The following is an 18791-nucleotide window of genomic DNA, read 5'->3' on the forward strand; positions in this document are numbered from 1 at the left end:
TTAATGAAACAGCAATTTCCAGATACAACAAAGCAGATGCACATATGATCTCAGAGACTGTGGCAGCATGCACAAGTCCTGCACAGGCTCTAGCCAGACCAAAATCCCAGCACGACGGCGGGGAAGTGGGCACAAAGGCCCACCCCAACCAAGCTATGCACCAAGGTTAACTTCTGGGAGAGGGAAATCCATTGTCTCCAATGGAGTGGGTCAACCACACTCCACACAGGCCTCGTGCTCAGAAGTAGTTGGCAAACACAAATGTGACTCTGTTGTTAGTGGCTTTTTCATTTTTGTATAATGGATTCATTTTTATTTAATGTATACTGGTGTTTTGACAGCTCATGTCTATTTGAAGGAGTCTGATTCTCTGGAGCAAGAATTACAGACAGTTGTGAGCTGCCATGTGGGTGCTGGGAATTGAACCCAGGTCCTCTGGAAGAGCAGTCAGTGTTCTTAACCCCTGAGCCATCTCTCTAGCCCCTTGTTTTCATTTTTAAGAGAGAAAAACCATAAAGTTGGGCAGGTGGAAAGGGGGAAGAGAATTTGGGAGGAGTTGAGGGATGGGAAAGAATATGATAAAAATATACTATTTAAAAGTCTCAAAGAATAAAAACAAAAAATAAAATTAGCATACAAAAAGAACAGCATAAATTATTACCTTTGCCCATCGCGTTCGCTCCTCACTAGTTAACGCTGCTATACTGGGTCCAGCAGGTTCACTGCAACATTTCTTGTGGATATGCGTAAGTTGTCTAATAGAAGATTAAAGAAAAACATACTCAAAAAGAGCATGGACAGGACACATAGGAGCTACAGAAGCCTGTACACACACACACACACACACGCCAAATATTTGTGTATATGTGTGTGTGTGTATGTGTGTGTGTATAGTGATTATGTATTCTGTTTATAGCAAAAGTATATTGGACAATATAATGTATTTAAAAGTAAACTTAAATGATATAATTTAAACATTGAAATGTGTATTTCCAGGGTTCAGATAAATAAACACTTTCTCTATGGGAGAACCTGAAAAAGTACTTTGGTAGTTAGTTAATCTTACAGCTACTATGTACTTGTAATTAAAAGTTGTGTGCACATATATAAAACCAGAGAACTTACTGTATGCTCAATTATTATTTGTTTTATCCAGAAAGGAAGTATCACGTAGCCAATTTTGAATGGTTTAATAAAGTATCATTGTATTAGTGCTGACAATATTATTCTAAAGACTTAGCTATGTATGGTGGCACAGGGAGTGTAATTCCAGTACAGTCTGGACTATACCTCATTTCTCAAAGGAAGACTAAATAAGGGGGTGGGAAGAAGCTCACGTTGTTTAAAGAGTCCACTGGGAGAGGATAAAGTGTTTCTATCTTTAAACATATCAGGTGAATAACAGGGTTTGCATGTGAAGATACTTTCATTAGTCAACAATCAACAGAGCTTTAGATTTTGCCCTTCTTTTTCATATCATATGATAAGAAGCTACAACTTTAAAATATCCAGGGATTACTCAAAAGATTATTGCTGCTAAATAAATGATCAATAAACAGCGGCAGTTGCATTCTTTTTGTGATTTCATCATTCAGAAATGATGGACACAGTGTCTTCTGTTTATTTGTATTTTAACACTAATGCAGAAACAATTTACCTGCAACAAAAATTTCTCTCTGTCTCTCTCTCCCGCTTTTTTGAGGCGGGATCTCTCTACATAGTCCTGGCTGTCTTGGAATTCACTCTGTAGACCAAGCTGGCTTCAAACTCAAAAGATCCACCTGCCTCTGCCTCCCAAGTGCTGAGATTAAAGGTGTGCGCCACCACCATCCAGCTCTATTTTCAAACTGATAGTATTCTGTAAGTACATGATTTCTTCATCAAACCACCTGCATCTATGGAGAGAGCTTGCCTTGCCTCTCTTCCTGCTTACTTCAGAGGATAAAAAAAAAAAAAAAAATTAAAGAATACAAAAATAAAGCTCTTGTGGGAAGGTTTAATAAGCTGGATAACATTCAAATTAAGGGCTGTTTATCTAATTAAGGGTTGCTTTTAATAAGCAGAAGGGCAAGTCAGCCTCATCCTATCCTGTGCAGAAAACACCAATCCAAGATGGAGCTTTCATGTACAGAGCACTACAGCATTCATACACCAGCCAGCCTGCTTATTTACAAAACCATGTTGGGCACCTGTCCTTGCCCATGGCAGTGTTTGAAACACAGCCCGTGACTTGCCAAGTCCTCTGAGTATAACTCAGACACCTAAGTCTTGTATAAGGGTTTTCCCAGTAGCCTATTTCATTACTGTATTTTGAGTAATCACCTGTGTGGTGATGTATATTGCTGTTGTTTGGTTTCTTTGTTGTTTGTTTGTTTTTGGAGACAGGGTTTCTCTGTGCAGCCTTGGCTGTCCTGGACTCACTGTGTAGAATGGGGAATGAACAAGAAAGATTGGGAAAGAGAAGCAAAAGCTGATTGTGCTTGAAAAATATCATAATGAAACCCAATTCTTTATAAGCCAATAAAAATAAGATATAGTTGAAAAGGTGATGATCTTCATAATTACAGTTAGGAGCTAAGCTGTTGAGGTCTTCACCCTGTGACTGGGTCTCTTTATGTTTTGAAACATTGTGTAATACCGTAAAAAGGCACATAATAACAGTAAATAGTACAAGTAAATTTACTTCAATTGATTTGGAAGGATGGGACACACTAAACTAATAATAGTAAGTAATTCTGGAGTAGGGAGATGGGATTGATAGTATATATAATATTTTCATTTTCTCCAACTAAAACACATACATCTATATCTGGTAAAATTGAAAATTTAACTACTTTTAAGAAAAGCATGTATGAAACTCTTATTTTATAACTTAGTTTCATTTTAAAGAAAATTCTGAACACTTATTTTTAAAAACCCAAGCAAAAGCTTGAGGTCTAAGGGACCCAACACAGTGGTCTGAGAGTCTCCTCAGATAGTCCAAGTACCATCAGGAGCTGGCTAAGGCCAGCATGATCCTGAATACCTTAACTCCTGACCCTCCTGCTGGAATGACCAGGAAGGTTTAAACAGGAATGCAGGGGACACAAGAGGGTCGGTTAACTAAAATGAAACAGGTATGCAAATAATTTCAGGGCTGACCACTTGATATTGGCTGTGTGTGTATATAAGCATGTGTGTGCATGTGTGAACAATTAATGAAATAGAGGCCATAGATTTAAAAGAGAGCAAGGGGGCGTGGGTATGCATGGGAAGGTGTCAGAGAGAGAAAAGAGAAGGGATAAGATAACATACTTGTGTCTTAATTTCAAAAGATTTAGCTATTTTTTAAAAGCAGGTATGAAAAAGCCATGCAAGTCTATTACCTTGTATCCAAATTAAAAACCCAAAAACAAATTTGAAGAGAGATACACCACAGGCTACATAATGCTGGCTCTGGAAGCAACAGGTCACTAACTAAAAGTCCTAGTGAGAGGTGTGGATACTTCCATAGGAGCTGCTGTTCGGGGAGGTCCCAGAAACACTCCCAAGCAATACAGCCTCTTGGTTGCTGTGCTGGCTAGTGGTATGTCAACTCGACACAAGCCAGAGTCTTTTGGGAAGAAGGAGCCTCAGCTGAGAAAGTGCCCCCACCAGACTGTCCTGTAGGATAGGGCTATAGTGCATTTTCTTAGTTAGTGATTGATATGGGAGGCCCAGCTTTATGGTTTCAAAAGAGCATGCCAGCCAGGCCCAGTTTCTTTGTCAGTCTGCAATTTGTGATCAGATGTGGCTCTCTGCTGGCTTCTTCTCCAGCACCATGCCTGTCTGCCTGTCTGCCTACCTGCCTGTCTGTCTACCTGCCTGCCTTCCTGCCTGCCCTGCTTGTCTGCCTTCCTGCCTGCCTGCCTGCCCTGCCTATCGGCCTGCCTGCCTGCCCTGCCTTCCTGCCTGCTTGCCCTACCTGTTTGCCTGTCTGCTACTAAGCTCCTCACCATGATGACAGTGCATTATCCCTCTGAAATTGTAAGCAAGCCTCCAATTAAATGCCTTCTTCTCCAAGTTGTCTTAGACATGGTGTCTCTTTGCAGCAATAGGACAGTACCTAAGACAACTACTGCCTACTGACAGATTCCAGAGGAGGGTAGCTCAGGGTCTTTACTTGTGTGTCCTCTGCTGACTTGTGATGAGACAATCCTGGTCAAACTCCATGAGTCACAATAAATCAAATAGTTATGAATGTGGGAAAGCGAGTTGTATAGGAAAAGAAGAGATGTTAGGGATGCAAAGAGAGAAGTGAAAGCAAGGGCAGAATAATAAAAATACATTCTATATGTGTAAAAAATTTCAAAGAACAAAATTAATTGATTAGAGATGCATAATTTCCTTAAAAGGTAGTTTAAAGACCTGAGAAGCTCTGGTGGGGTGAGCAAGCACCCTTCATGCAGTGCATCAAAGACAAACGCTCGGCCTCGGCACAGCACGGCGATGTGGGTAGGAGACTGCCCCTCACTCTCTGGAAAAGGACACAGAGAACACACAACTTAGTACAGCTATGTTCAACTAACAGAATATCATTCCTCTAATATTTATCATATCATATGTGATACATAAAGTGTATCACCTGGACAAAGTGCTCACGGAAGAGGGAAGGATGAAGAGACTGTCCCTGAGCAGGAAGCCACGATCAGACAATAAATCCTGGTGTGCTTGTTCGCAGCAAGGTAAGCAGACACATAGCCATGGACTGTGTACTCCAAAAGATGGACAGAAGGACTTTCAGTCCACCATAAAGAGTGACAGATGCTTGAGAAGACAGGCATACTTTACTTGACTTCACAATATAGACATGTACTGACATCATATGGTAGTCCTTTAATATGCACAATATACAACTTTCATGTTTATATTTATCTGAAAACACAATTTAAGAAAAAGTGCACAGCTATAGTTGTAGCTCAGTGATAGATTGCTTGCCTGTCATGCCTGAGACCAAGTGTGATCGCTAAAAGCTCAAGGAAGATACCACACATTAACAGAATCTCACTTACTAGGCTATAAATACAGTGCTCTTGAAATTTGCCCATGTGACTCTTCAACTCCTTAAGTTTCAAGTATTTGTGTACGGTGAGAAACACCAGAGTGCTATGAGAGTTTTTAAGTTTTAGTTGAAAGAATGGGAAAGAAAGAAGGGGGTCTGAGGAATCCTGGAAGAGCCACTTGAGAGAAAAACTTTCTCTTTGAGATTCAAAAAAAATTTTTACATATACATTTATATTATTACACATATATACAATAAACTTCCTACAGCAAGAAGAACCATGACACAATCAGGAATTATATAAATGTTATTCTTAGTGTTTTGGCTATTTGTATTTGGCAGCATTGAAGAAAATATCTTTCCTATCTTGGTGCATCTAAAGTTCTGAATGTAAATCAGTATCTATCATATCTCATCTCTATCAACTTAAGACATCTTAATCTAGACCTAAAAACATCTTAACCCTTAAACAACTAAGATTAACTGTAAAACTAAACTATCAGAGACTTGAGAAGGAAGTCTCTGAGTATACAGGAAGTGCAGGTTAGAAGCTTCCCAAATGAGAAGATGACAGAGACAGTTTGCTACCTGCACATTCTCCAAAAACTCTCTACAATGTTGGAGCATCATCTTCATTCAGCCTCTTTGAGATTATTTGAATGTTAATTTCTCATTGGATAATTTAATTGCCAACTACGGCCATAGGACCCTGAACCTTCCCAATTTCTCATCTAGTCACAAAGTAGAGGAGGATTAAAATGCTGGGCCTGAGAATTTAGTCCTTGAACGGGGGATGGTTTAACTGCAGCACTATCTAGCAATGATTCCACAATGAAATGTTTCTGTAGAGAAAATCATTAGATGCCTGAGCATCAAGGGGAGGAATTTTCCCAGTCTATGTCCTTGCTCCTTGTCTCTAGGACAGGAAAGTGCAAAGGGATGAAAGATGAGACACACAGTACCACTGGAACAAAGTTTATGGGTTGGAATTTATTCAATGCACATGATTTCTTGACATCTATTTATCTACTATGAGGAAAGGCTATCTCTTGGTAACGCCATTACTGCTTTTATACCCTACTTCTTTAGTATTGGGGAGGTAAATATTTTTGCCCCTGAGGATATTTCCAAGCCATTTCTTCTCTCTGACTTCCTCAAACATCCCCAGATCCTTTCACGTTTACCATAGATTCCCTTTATTACCATCATCTTCTGGCATCCTTTACAAAACATAGGGCATGAAAGGAAAAAAAGAGAATAAACCTGATCCCTATTTAATCAAAAATTAGTTGGAAGAGTGTGTAACAAGTGTGTGGGTACCTCAAAATAAACTTCCAGGGAAATGTGAAAAGAGATCTGAATGAAATGAGAAAATGAGCCACAGGAAGTCTGCAGAGAGAGGGCCAGACAGAGAGAATGGAAACTGTAAAGATACTAGGATGAAAGCCAACTGATTGCTAAGTGCAAAAAAGGACAGTGACGCATCAATAGAGACTGGGTACAGAGTGATAGGTCAGGCTGAGCTGGACCATCTGGGACTGAGAAAGGGCTTTCAGGGTTAAGTATGATGGAAAGGAAGCTAATGGAAGGCTTTTCACAGGACAGTGGTTGTATGATTTGAGCAGTACTTTAAGAAGGGCTATAGGAATGGGATCAGTGGAGAGAAAGTTAGCGTAACCAGATCAGCTAGTAGGTAATAAAAGTAGTTCAAGCGAGAAAAAGCAACAGAGGTGTAAGGCTGGTTGCTTGGCTGTTTTTGAGGCAGGTTCCATTATGCAACCTCGGCTTGCCTTGGACTTCCAACCTGTCTCACATTACAGGCCTGCACCTTCCTGCTTCATGGAGATGCTGGTTTTGACCATGATGTGACACTTGCAGGAAAAAAAAGAGTTGTTTTTTTTTTTTTCTTTTAGTGTGAAAGATAACACAGATTGGAGCATCCTACTAAAACAAGAAAACTGGCAAGGCAGTGGAGAAGGAAATGAACAAACAGAAAGTAGGCTCTAACACATACAAACTCAAGGTTGTCTTGACATTTGTTTTGTCTGTGGCCATGCGGGTTGAGCTCAGGGCCTCACATGTGCGAGACAAGTGCTCTACCACTGAGCTACACCCCAGCGTAGCTGTGAAGTACAGAACTGTGCTATACAGGAAAACAGACGGGGCAAATATTTGGGTGAATATTTTATGGCTGCTGAAAAAATTGCCACGAGTGACTTGAAACACCACAAACATATTATCTTAGGTGTTTGAAGGATAAATCTAAAGGATGCTTTTCCATGACAGAAGGACAGTGGGCTCTGTTCCTTCTGAAAGCTCTAGAGAGATTCTGTTTCCTTCCTCAGCTCCCCTTCTTCCAGCTTCAAAGCCAGCAAGGGAAGACCACAACCTGCCTGTGCTGCCACCTGCTTTTCTTCCAAGAACCCATATAATTCTTTGATCCATGTAATTAGTTCAGCATTACCTCATCTCCTCCAGGCCAACAACCTTAACTCCTCCTCACCAGAGATTGGGATGTGGCATCTTTATAGGACTATTATTCTCCCTACCATAGATAGGCTGATCATTCTGGTTATGTGACTTTTTATGAAGTAATTGTCAGCAGATAGAAGGCTTAATTATCTTAGGATACTCGACCTGAATCTTTTCTGTGCATGGGAAAGAAAACTAAACAAAAAGAACAAGACATAAGACATTCAGAGCAGGAAGGCTAAAAAGAATGCCATCTTTCCCTCACCTTGTAGAAAGTTACCACAGCAAAATAATTGACTTTACTTTCCCCCACATGGGATAAAACCATACTCAAGGCATTTTCACACAAATTAGAAAAGTAACAAGGCACTATTCCCACCTGCTCCAGTCTTAGGAATACAGAGGTAAAACAGTTTGAGCCGCTTAAGTAAACGTCGATTCTGCCTGCAGATTCTCCCCACTTACTCAGAGAGAGATATAGATTTGGCTAAGGGATTTACTGTCGCTCCAAGGAGGAGGCAGAGTGAGGAACTTTCAAGTCCTTGCTTCATGAGGTGAAACAGAGGAGTTCGTTAATATACTTTGTAATTTTTTTTCCTGAGAAAGAGAAGGTACAAGTACTTATGGAAGCAAGGCATCAGAAACAAGTAGAACTAATCTTGCCTTAATGCAAATAAATGGAAATATAATTCCTTCAGGGAAAAAAGGAGTTCACTGAGAACAAGGCAAGAAACAGTCCTGTCTTTAAGTGAGATAATAAATTGGCAATTGTAGCAAGATGTTACAGGTGCACAGGAGAAGGAAGAGCACAGCTGTACAGAACAGCAGGTCCATAAAATGGTGTATCACAATGTGGATACAAAAGTAGCCAAGGTGGACCACTGATGGATGTAGGTGCTCCAAATGACAGAGGAAACTGCAACATCCCAGGTGATGGAGTTTTGACCCAACAGGGTCTGGGCCATGTCTGTAGGAAAAGACTTTACTGCGGAGTAGAAATAAAGGTTCTGGTGAAGGAAATAATGCCTTGGATAGTACGCAGCTACAAGCTAAAGTCATCAAAGAGCGTCACTGAACTAGTAATGAGAGAAAGATAGTTTCATAGGAAGTCTCTGATAAACTTGTGAAAAGCTAACTGTTTAAAATAGTGTCTTAGAAATCACAGCAAAACTACCCAAATGTCAATGCCTTTCAAAAAAAACCAAAAACAAACAAACAAACAAAACAAAACAAAACAAAACAAAAACTCCCAACTATGTCCAATTTTTTGACTTACCAGTCTTAAAACAATTCACAATCGAATCTCTAGCAACTCCCGGAATCTTGCAAGTGGAAAACAACATTCGGAATTGGTGCATGTCTAGAGGAGCATTTCCAGATTTATGTACAGGTAATTTTTCCCTAGTAAAAAGGCATTTTAATTAAAAAGCCATTGATAAAACTTGCTACAAGCCATGAAAACTATTATTCTCCCCCCCCCCCCCCAAGTAATTGAGCTGGAGCGACAGCATCAGGCAAGCCCACAGCTCAGCCTGTGTCAAGGCCCTTAGTGTCCTTATGTTCACAGCTCAGCACATGCAAGGACCCTTAGTGCCCGTAACGTCATGGCTCAGCCCATATGCCAGGGTCCTTAGCACTCTTACCTTCTTAGCTGCTGCCAGAAGTTCAAGTTATGCCAAAGAATTATACTTCCTCTTTCTAACTGAGTGCCTTCCCTGGCAGGCCAGTAGTGTTCAAAATGCGGAGAAGGACCCACAAAGTTCACGTTCAGTTGGGACGGTATACGCACATCTAGGTAGACAACGTTGAGCCACCACTCTTCCAGCTAAAAGAAATGAAGAGCATTAGTTCTTCAAGATGTTTGAGTATGTAACTGCTAGCAAGTAAAGAGAGCATGCTACATCGGTTCCACATTTTAAGTCATCACAGATAATTACAATGTTACTGTGATAACTTCCCTTCCTTCCTCCTTCTCACTTTTGGAACTATACATTCCTAAATATTAGTTGGTTTAACTCCACTAACAAATCCTACTTTCCAGCTCTCCCTATGAACCAACCACCAAGGTACTGACATGGTTCCTAAGAGTACAACAGACACTCACTGAAGCATCTTTTTTTTTTTTTCCCACTGAAGCATCTTTTAATGAGACAGTGGTTAAGCTGTTTATAATGTTCCTTCAGCAAAACAAAACAAGACAAACAAAACCCTGAATGAACTTCTAGTTAGAAATACAAGGCCCTTCAGTGTGCTTCTAAGTAATTTACACTTTTCTCTGACAGTTCTTTTTATGCGTCCCATTTCACAACAAGTAATTGAGTGTCTTACCTAAGTATGTAGATAGTATCAGATTGCCTGGAGTTGTTTTTGTTTTTTGTTTTGTCTGTTTGTTTTTAACTGATGGTACAAACTGTAGTTAGCAACCCAGAAAACGACCCGAGTAAACAAATACAAGCGGAACAACAACTTCCTTTACCTTTACCCCCATTTTAATTAAAATCTCAAAATTAGGAACAAAGGAATCTGGAAGCAGGTAATGTTACTATTTTCATCATCAGGGTCAATGCCTCATGAAAAAAAAAAAATCAGACATTTTTCTCTTTAAAATTGTAAGGTACCATCATTACTTTTCAACTAAAGCAATGCTTCCTAATTATGAAAAGCTACCCTGTAACTCATGTCCTGGAGAAGTGGTTGAGCTAAAGGAGCCAGGAAAGCATGCTTCTCCTTCAATCTATCCACTGAGGCCACCTACTTCCCACTTCTCGCATGCTCTGTTTAGATACGCTCATGCCACCTAGTGGCCTGGAAAGTGAACACAGTCTATGGATCCCCTGCACTAGAGCTGTGTGGAATGGTGATTATATGGCCAGTGGTAGAGAGCCTGCGGAGCATGCATAACCCTGGGTCCTATCACCAGTATTAGCCAAAACATATACCACTCAGAGGAATTAAAATAAGGCTTTCTGGGCCCTTTATGGACTTACTGAGTCAAAAATTACTGATTCCAGGAAACCTGCATTTTAACACATTCTTAGGTAAGAAAAAAGCTCACTTATAAAATAAATGTTTTCCAATTAAGTAAATCATTCTTTTGTGACCATAATTACAATGACTCCAAGAATTTTACAGCAGTAATTTAAACACAAAATAAATCTACATTTTATAGGGAGGGAGGGGAGAATGGGAGATACAAGTGAGGGGAAAAAATTTAGATGTAATCTGAATAAATTATTTAAATAAAAAAAGAGACGTATATTTTAAATTCTCCTTTAAATATCAAGTTTTCCATTTTAAGCATATAAAATAAATACCCAGTTTCTTTTTCCTTTAGCCTTTTCAAGTAATTTCTGATGCAATTGTTTACCAACTCCATATTGAAACTTTCGAACTATTTCTTCCGTTTTCTTATATTCTTCTTCTTTTGCAAATGGTTTTACTATAAAAAAGGATTATTTAGACATAAGTATCTACATATCAATCATTTTTATACAAATCTAAACATTACTAGTACACAATAAGGTTTTAGTTCGCAACATGAAAATTGCAAGGCAAAATATTATTTATCCAAGAAGAAACAATGGATATTCTACAAAGCAGTCAGAATAATCTGAGATTATCTCCAAATTATTCTAGATGATAGTTCAAGAGGTGAAGCCAGTATGTAGCTATTACTGCAATAGAAAGTAAGTCCCATTTAACCACAAATAGAAGAAAGCAAAGCATTTTTCCATTAATGTTCAAATTAGAACCATGACTCCTACATATGCAATGCAATATGTATTTAGGATGCCTAATGGCAAAGTACTTTGCTACTTAAAAAAGTTTCTAAAGTTTGTTAGAAATCAAACTAATATATTCATTTTGTTTCATATTTGTCCCTTTAAAATCTGATCTAGAACAATATAAAATCCAATATAAAAATAGCTGTACTCAGATAATAAGTAACATGAATACTCAAAAAGCAGTCAATAATCTGTGAATTTAAAATAAAGTAGTATTCCCAGATGAAAGTAGGAAAAAGAAAGAAAGAAAGAAAAGAAGGCATTTGAACAGCAGGGCTGAGGTGATAGCTACTTTTTAGCATGTGGACCAGGGTTTGATTTCTAATGACTGAAGAGGCATAAGGGAAAGCACAAATTTGATCTGTCCTACACCTGACACCTAAAATCTTGGAGCTCAAGAAACTGAACAAAGGTGAGGGGGCAAACGAGGTGGAAGTGACAGCAATGAGGCTAGCATGAGAGAGGCAGTGCGACAACCCTCCTCACTGAGACACAGGGGACTGTTAAAAGGCAGCTAATCGGCATGCACCTTGGGATTGTTGTGGGGGTTTTGCTGCTTTGATGAGCCCAATGACGAGTCACGATCTTTACAGGGTCAGAAAGAACCTAAGGGATCTGAGTGACTTAGGGTGTAATGGAAATTAGGGTTATAAAGTGCTAAAGGGGGGGATTAAAGAAGAAAAGTAACAGAAAGGGAAACCAGTCTGAGTCACTCAAATAGAGTTAGGTGCACAGGATAAGAGACCAAGGGAGGAAGTAACCAACTGAAGTACGCACGAGGAAACCATGTAGGAACCTATGGTTTTGCAATCTAAGTAAAAAAAAAAACATAGGGATAGAATATACATGGTGTGATGGAGTGTGGAAGGAATACTGAAGTGAAGGGTTTAAGTAGGAATGGGTATGGGGCAGAAGGAAGGAGGCATAGACCGGTGGGTTAACCAAAACGACGGATTTGTGAAACCTCACTAACTTGAAACCCAATCAAACGTACATTTTAAAAGGGGGTGTTTGATCAAAGGTGCCATACATGAGTGCACGATGCTGTTCCCTTCATTTTCCCTTTGTGTCTGAAGGTACCATGTGCTCCGATTTCTTAAACCTTGGCTATTAAATGAAAAGCTCAGCTCAAGGCACAAGTTTCCTCCCAGTGAGTTACTGGTCAGAGAGGCACCCAAAACAACACAGGCTATTACCATTGTTTTTTTTTTGTTGTTGTTGTTGTTTTTGTTTTTTGTTTTTGCCTACAATGACTAGATAATATGATCTTATTACTAAGAACAGCACACATTTTGGCTGCATGGCACAGAGAAATCAATGAACTGACCAGGAAACTCTCCTACTGCTGTCTAGCTTGCATACTGTGGGAAGGGCCTATGTAGTCTGATGAGGGATAAAAGACATTAATAGTGTAGCCAGTGTTGGGATTTGTGTGCTACACTATCAAGCTATGAGCAACATTGTAATCACTGTTGCAATAGAGGCAAGACTGTTTATGGGGTAACAACCACCCTCTTTATAGGACTTGAGGCCTATCCCAGGAGACAAAATTTATGCCTCATCCTGTAAATATAATTAAAAGCCATTGATAGAGAAATTGTAAGCCCTAGGGAAGAGAACCTACTGATGGTCTCCAAAATAATCATATTGTCACAGTCACTTCTAACTATATTCATAGATTTGTGCTGTTTCCTACCTTGGTTAGAGAAGCGTCTTACTGTAGTGGCTAGCAGTTAATGCAGGCGCTCAGTACTGTTAGAAGTGTAAGAGTGAGTGACTGAGTGTTCAGCAGTAGATAGGACATCTCTCTCAATTCCCGCACCAAGATTCAGGAACCAAGAAAGAGGAGCTGGAGTGAGTACCAGAGCAGGAGTGTAGGAAGGAGTGCTGTGAGATGCTGTCTTCTGCACAGGGCATCGCTGACGCACTCATGAACTCAGCAACAAGATCCAGAGAGTGAATTCCAAGCACGCAGCGGGGAGTAGCTCCCACTGCTTCACCCCTGGTGGAGGAGAAGCAGCGGATGGAGAGCTACCTTTGTTTAGGGGTGTAGCATCTAGTTGGCTCCCCATGCCCTACTGGGAGACACATACTCACACAGGCAGCACTAATGGAATCTGTGCATTAGTTAAATAAATACCTTTAAAAGGTACATGAAGTTGAGAAGGAGATGAGATAGGAGGCGCTATGACCTTTAGTAGGAGCGACCCCAACATCAGAATGGCACCATAGTTCCCGTAAGGAACAAACAAGGCCTTCAAAATTCTTCAAGCAAACCCAATTCAGAATTGTACACTCAGCTAAAAAAAAAAAAAAATCAAGTAAAAGCATTTAGCTCTTTTTTGCCTTGCCAAATATTCTTTTGAGGGCACCTACAAGGGCGAAGCAATGTAAGAAAGACAGAACACAGGAGAGAAGTGAAGAGAGCTACAGAATGCTGGCAAATGAGCGCCCTGCACAGCAGCTATGTAGCAAGCTCACACAAGTCTACGCTCGTTGAGAAAAGAGGGAGGAGACAGAGGCAGAAAGGGAAGAATGGGGAAAGACAGCTCCGCAAAGCACAGACTGGATATTTTATGTCTTACTGTGTCCATGTGTGTTCACCTATTCAAGTGCTTAGGAATACGTTATGACTACAAAAGGGAAAAGATTAAGCAATGAAAAAGAATGAGAAAATGCTGCCAATAGGTAGCAAAATAAAATGACTGGCTCGTTTATGAACACTATATGGCTCTAAAGCAGCAGTTCTCATCCTATGGGCAGCAACAACCCCTTTGGGGGTCGAATGGCTCTTTCACATGGGTCACTTAAGACCATTGAAAAACACAGATATTTATATTATGATTCATAACAGTAGCAAATTACAGTTATAAAGTAGGAACAAAAATAATTTGATGGCTGAGTGCCACCATAACATAAGGGACAGCATGGGTTGCAGCATTAGGAAGGTTGAGAACCACTGCTCTAAGCCCTAAATGGCCAGGTGAATTAAAGATTTGTTGAAATCAGGTGGCTACTGATTAAAGTGATTTTATATCAGGACAGTGAGAACGAGAGTGGAATATGAAGGATTGTACATATGCTCAGGACAGATGTTAGGGAGCAAACTACACAACTATTTTAAGGAATTAACTTACAATATCTACAATTACAAGATCCAGGAACTATAAGATTATTTAGAATATGGTGATAGGAAAAGAAACAGAGATGATTTCACAATCTTTGCCTGAAGAGGGTATTGTACAAGCAAATAGAGATAAGGATTCAGGTTTGCACTGCAGGCCTATTAATACCATCTGACTTTTCAAACTATGGGGAAAAAAGGCATCTTTAAAAGCTTTGCATATTTTAAGGTGAGCCTAGAGGCATCAGCTTTTAGACCCTCATCAACGTCGTTTCTATGCTACTAACAATATTAATCTACACTAGGAGGCTGTGGACATGCCTGACACTAGGAGGCTGTGGCCATACCTGACACTAGGAGGCTGTGGCCATACCTGACACTAGGAGGCTGTGGACATACCTGATTCAAGGTATTTTTTTAGTGATTCTTCAAGTGAAGGAACCGGCAGTGATGGCAGGGAGTCCTGGTACTGAAATGTTCGTTCTTCAGTTGATTTAGCCAATTGATTTTCCATGATATAATGACAGTAGGAAAACTAAAAGAAAAGAGGGGGTGGGGAGAGAGAGAGATCAGTCACAAGTTTAACCTCATTATTTGTAAACTTGCCAGATAAAGAAACCCAACTTTAATATTAAAAAATGTAAATTTAGCATGCTAGCCATCGAAGCATCATCCGTAGGACTAGCAGCCATCACCATCCAACACCAGATAGTGCAGTGTGTTATAGAAAGCATACTTACTCCCTAACCTTCACGGTGCCTTTTAAGGTAACATTCTCTGTCACTTTACATATACAAAGGTGTAAGAGGTCATGCTTGGTACTCAAATGCGGATGTGTTATCTTATCATCTCCCCTCCTACAAGGCAACATAACAGGGCATTAGGGAGCCCTAAGAGAGTCTTGCTGGGCGGGTAGGATTGGATGTGTAGAACAATATTATAGTCTGAGAAACTCTGTAAAGCATATGCAGAGGCGTGGAAGAATGGGCCATAAAATAGTATAGACGGTAAGAATTGACAAGCTGATGTGACTTAAAACTGTGCAGATGGCATAGGACCTAATCACATTGGCTTTGAGTATCATAAGCCAATTTTAAATATTTTCTACATTGTGGTAATTTTCATCAGAATTAAGCTAACCTGGCCATATATGAATAGGGTATATTGGTATTTAATTTAAAAAAAGACTTCGGAGTCATCTATAAATTCCATATAAAAACACTAAGAGAACAATAAATTGATATTGATTGAAAACTTCTGCCCTTTCACATCCTATTTTAAAATAGCAAAGTTAAATAAAACATATATTCATGTTATAAAAGTTAAGAATATCAGAAACAAAGGCACGGCAGGTTATCTTGGCTAATACCTTTCCCCCCATTCTTAACAAAATCTAGAATTTTTGCTGTATATATCACGACCTCACTCTATTTCTCCTGCCCTCTGGACTTGTCACCTCCTGGGTCATAGCTCTCAGCTGCGCTGCATACGTTTTGCCTGCTCTTTATCTCCTCTCAGTGCCGACCAGGTGGCTGCCACCCGGAACAAGAACCTTGGACCCACTTACAGACGCCATTTTGTCAGAATCATCTTTCTAGCCCCGAAGTCCTACTTCCAAATGAGAAAGGAAAGGAGAACAGAGAGAGGAGGAGGCCCAGTGCTGGCCATGGTGGCAGGTGCCTAGTTGCAGTAGCAGAAGGAATGCTGGAGCCCAGGGGGTTAAAGGTCAAGTTGCGTCATATAGTGAGACTAAACAGCAACAATAAAGCTGCTCTTGTTTTACTAATACCATTTTATTGCTGGCTGTGTTACCAGAGAACACTAATGCAGTCAGACAGTCCACAGGACCTCAAAGTCCCGCCTCTTCCTTTTTTTTTTTTAACAGTTTCACTGACATGCCATTTGAATATTGGCAAACAGCTTTGGACCTAATGGAAATGTCATTCTTGGTCCCAAATATAGACTCAGCCACTGTTTAATCATTTGCTCCTAGGATCTTTTTTTTTTTTTTTTTTTTTTGGTGGTGGGCTGCCATAGCACACCCATAGAAGTCAAAGGACAATGTGCAGGAGCTTGTTCGCTTTTACCGTGTGGGTCCTAGGGATCACACTTCGGTTACCTTATGTGCTTGGCTGCAGGTATATCTAATACCCCATCTCACCCAGCCTCAAAACTTGTTTGTTTGTTTGTTTGTTTGTTGTTATTGAGACATTATATCGCACTATATAACCCTGGCAGGCCTGGGATTAGTTATTGGAAACCAGGCTTGTCTGAGTTCACGTGGTTCCGTCTGCCTCTGACTCCCCTGGTGCTGGCATTAAAGTTATGTGCCACCAACACCCGCTTAGCTCTAGGCAGGTAACTTTAATTGAATCTCTTTATCTTTGAATGTACAACTGTATAATTAGCCATTTTTAATGTCCTAAAAAAGCATGTCATAAAAACAAATCATCCTGTAACGACTAATTATGGACTATAGTAGGCAGAATTGCTGTGATGACCTCAACTCCTATCTACTAGAAAGGCCCCCAGAAGTTGTCATTATGATAGAAGATCAGTACTCCTATAGTTGCAATTGGGTTTCACCTACAAAAAAAGAGCGGACCTAACCTAATTTGAATGCTTGGGGCAGAGATGCTGCTGCTGCCTCTACGTCTATGTCCATGACCTTAATGGACTCAGAGACAAACGCTGCTAATAGGGAAATGGGACCCTTAACCCTACTGCAAGTGAGCAGGAATTAAATTCTGCCAACTCTCCCCTGAAAGCTACAGAAAATAACTCGTAACAGAAAGCCTGATCTCTCCTTTTGAGATTCCGCGTTGGGCAAGCAGCTAAGCTCACTCTGACTTCAGATCTCCAGAAGCTCGGAGTCGGAGTCTGTGTTCATTTAACGGCTAAGCTTGTGGTTATCTACTGTGACAGCAATACGGAACTAACACAAGCGAGCTCCGTCAAGCTGTTCTCTCTACACGTCTTTGTCACTTAATAAGACCTCACAAAGCCAACAACAAGAGAATTAATTTTATGCCTGATGTGGTGCTCAACCTCTGCAAGAGGTAATAACAGGTTCTAGAAGAGTTGTCTTTTAAGTTTTCAACCGTATAGACTAAGCTAAATAATTCCAATAGCATTTACAATGGATTTCACTAGAGTGGATTTCCTGCAAGTAAGGTAATGTGAACTCAAGGGAAGTGGAAGAGAGAACCAGGAAGAGTAAGTAAACAAACAGAGTGTCACATACCAGTAAACCAAGACGAAGTGTTCAGGACTGCCAGGAGCCTGCTTGAACAATTCTGTTTTGAAACCACGGGGACCTGAACAAGACTGGTGACTGCGGGAAGGAAGAAATGCGCTCAAGTAAGATCAGGAAGAGGGGAAACGGAGAGTGAAAGACGCTGGAAACACAGAGAGTGGTTATCTGCTATAATTACTATAGAGCTAGCCATGTTCCAGGCAGCCTAGCAGATCGACCCAAGGGGCACAGGCACCGGAAGGGCACCACAAAGATGTGGCATTAGAAGTACAGTTCAGAAACTCTACCCACCAACCTAAGGGCAGCTCCGCACCAGTGGCTGAGGACAAATGGAGAAAACCTATGAAACATGCACACGCAAGCCCATCCAACCGATCAAGGACCCCGACACTCTAGCAAGGTGGCGCAACTTGGGGACACCCCGAGACGCCTGGGGACATCACGACCGCGCTAAGAACCGGGGTTCCTCTGTGCACAGCACTCAGTTGGGCTCCGCGCAACTGCAGTACCCCTCGACCCCTCGCCGCTGTGGGAGGGGAAGGAGAGCGTGCAGCGTGCACTCGAATCCTCACCTCCAGCACCTGGTCTTGCCCTCCCCGCTCGGTAGCCTGCCGGGTCGGCCTGCCAGCCCTATGCTGCCCCGAAACCCAACAATGACGGAAAGCAGCGAGGGTCCCGCCCTACGCGCGGTTAGGAAACACGATTGGATGGAAAGCCTGGAGAGTCCCGCCCTACGCGCGTCAGGGAATAGGATTGGACGGAAAGCCTCGAGGGTCCCACCCCGCGCTGGAGAGAGTGGGCTGTCGAGGCTTGCAGCTAGCGACCTGGTCCCGCCCCCCAGCCAGCTTCCCAGGCTCCGGTTGCATTCTTGGCTGCAGATCCCGGGAACGTGAGCAGAAAATCCGATTAGTGCTCTGCAGTCCAGCTACAGCAGCTTCCTGCCGGATGCAGCGGGAGGTTGGTCCAGGGAGATGTAGGAGGCTCCGCCCACGCCGGGCACAGCCCTGTGGATGGGTGATGACTCCCAGGGCTCAGCCTGCTTTTCACCTAAACTCTTTGCGGTTTGGCGCTGTGTTCTTTCCCCACGTTGCTCCCAGCTGCTCCACCCCGTTGCGAGTGCGAGCCTTCTTTGCA

General features: G+C 41.3%; 1 protein-coding gene across 1 annotated transcript in view; it reads right to left on the reverse strand.

Moving 5' to 3' along the window:
• Crot (carnitine O-octanoyltransferase) overlaps positions 1-18351 on the reverse strand; it is a 29899-nt gene extending 11548 nt beyond the window's left edge. The window contains exons 1-8 of the mRNA XM_051152065.1: positions 18230-18351; positions 17646-17735; positions 14801-14936; positions 10807-10931; positions 9136-9317; positions 8769-8893; positions 4387-4495; positions 662-755 (exon numbers count right to left, since the gene is read on the reverse strand). Of these exons, the coding sequence (XP_051008022.1) occupies positions 662-755; positions 4387-4495; positions 8769-8893; positions 9136-9317; positions 10807-10931; positions 14801-14915 (750 nt within the window). The 5' untranslated portion in view covers positions 14916-14936; positions 17646-17735; positions 18230-18351. The remainder of the gene's footprint in view (positions 1-661; positions 756-4386; positions 4496-8768; positions 8894-9135; positions 9318-10806; positions 10932-14800; positions 14937-17645; positions 17736-18229) is intronic.
• Positions 18352-18791: the final 440 nt, after the last annotated feature.

This window comes from Acomys russatus, chromosome 10 (genome assembly GCF_903995435.1).
Source record: "Acomys russatus chromosome 10, mAcoRus1.1, whole genome shotgun sequence".
Taxonomy (NCBI): domain Eukaryota; kingdom Metazoa; phylum Chordata; class Mammalia; order Rodentia; family Muridae; genus Acomys; species Acomys russatus.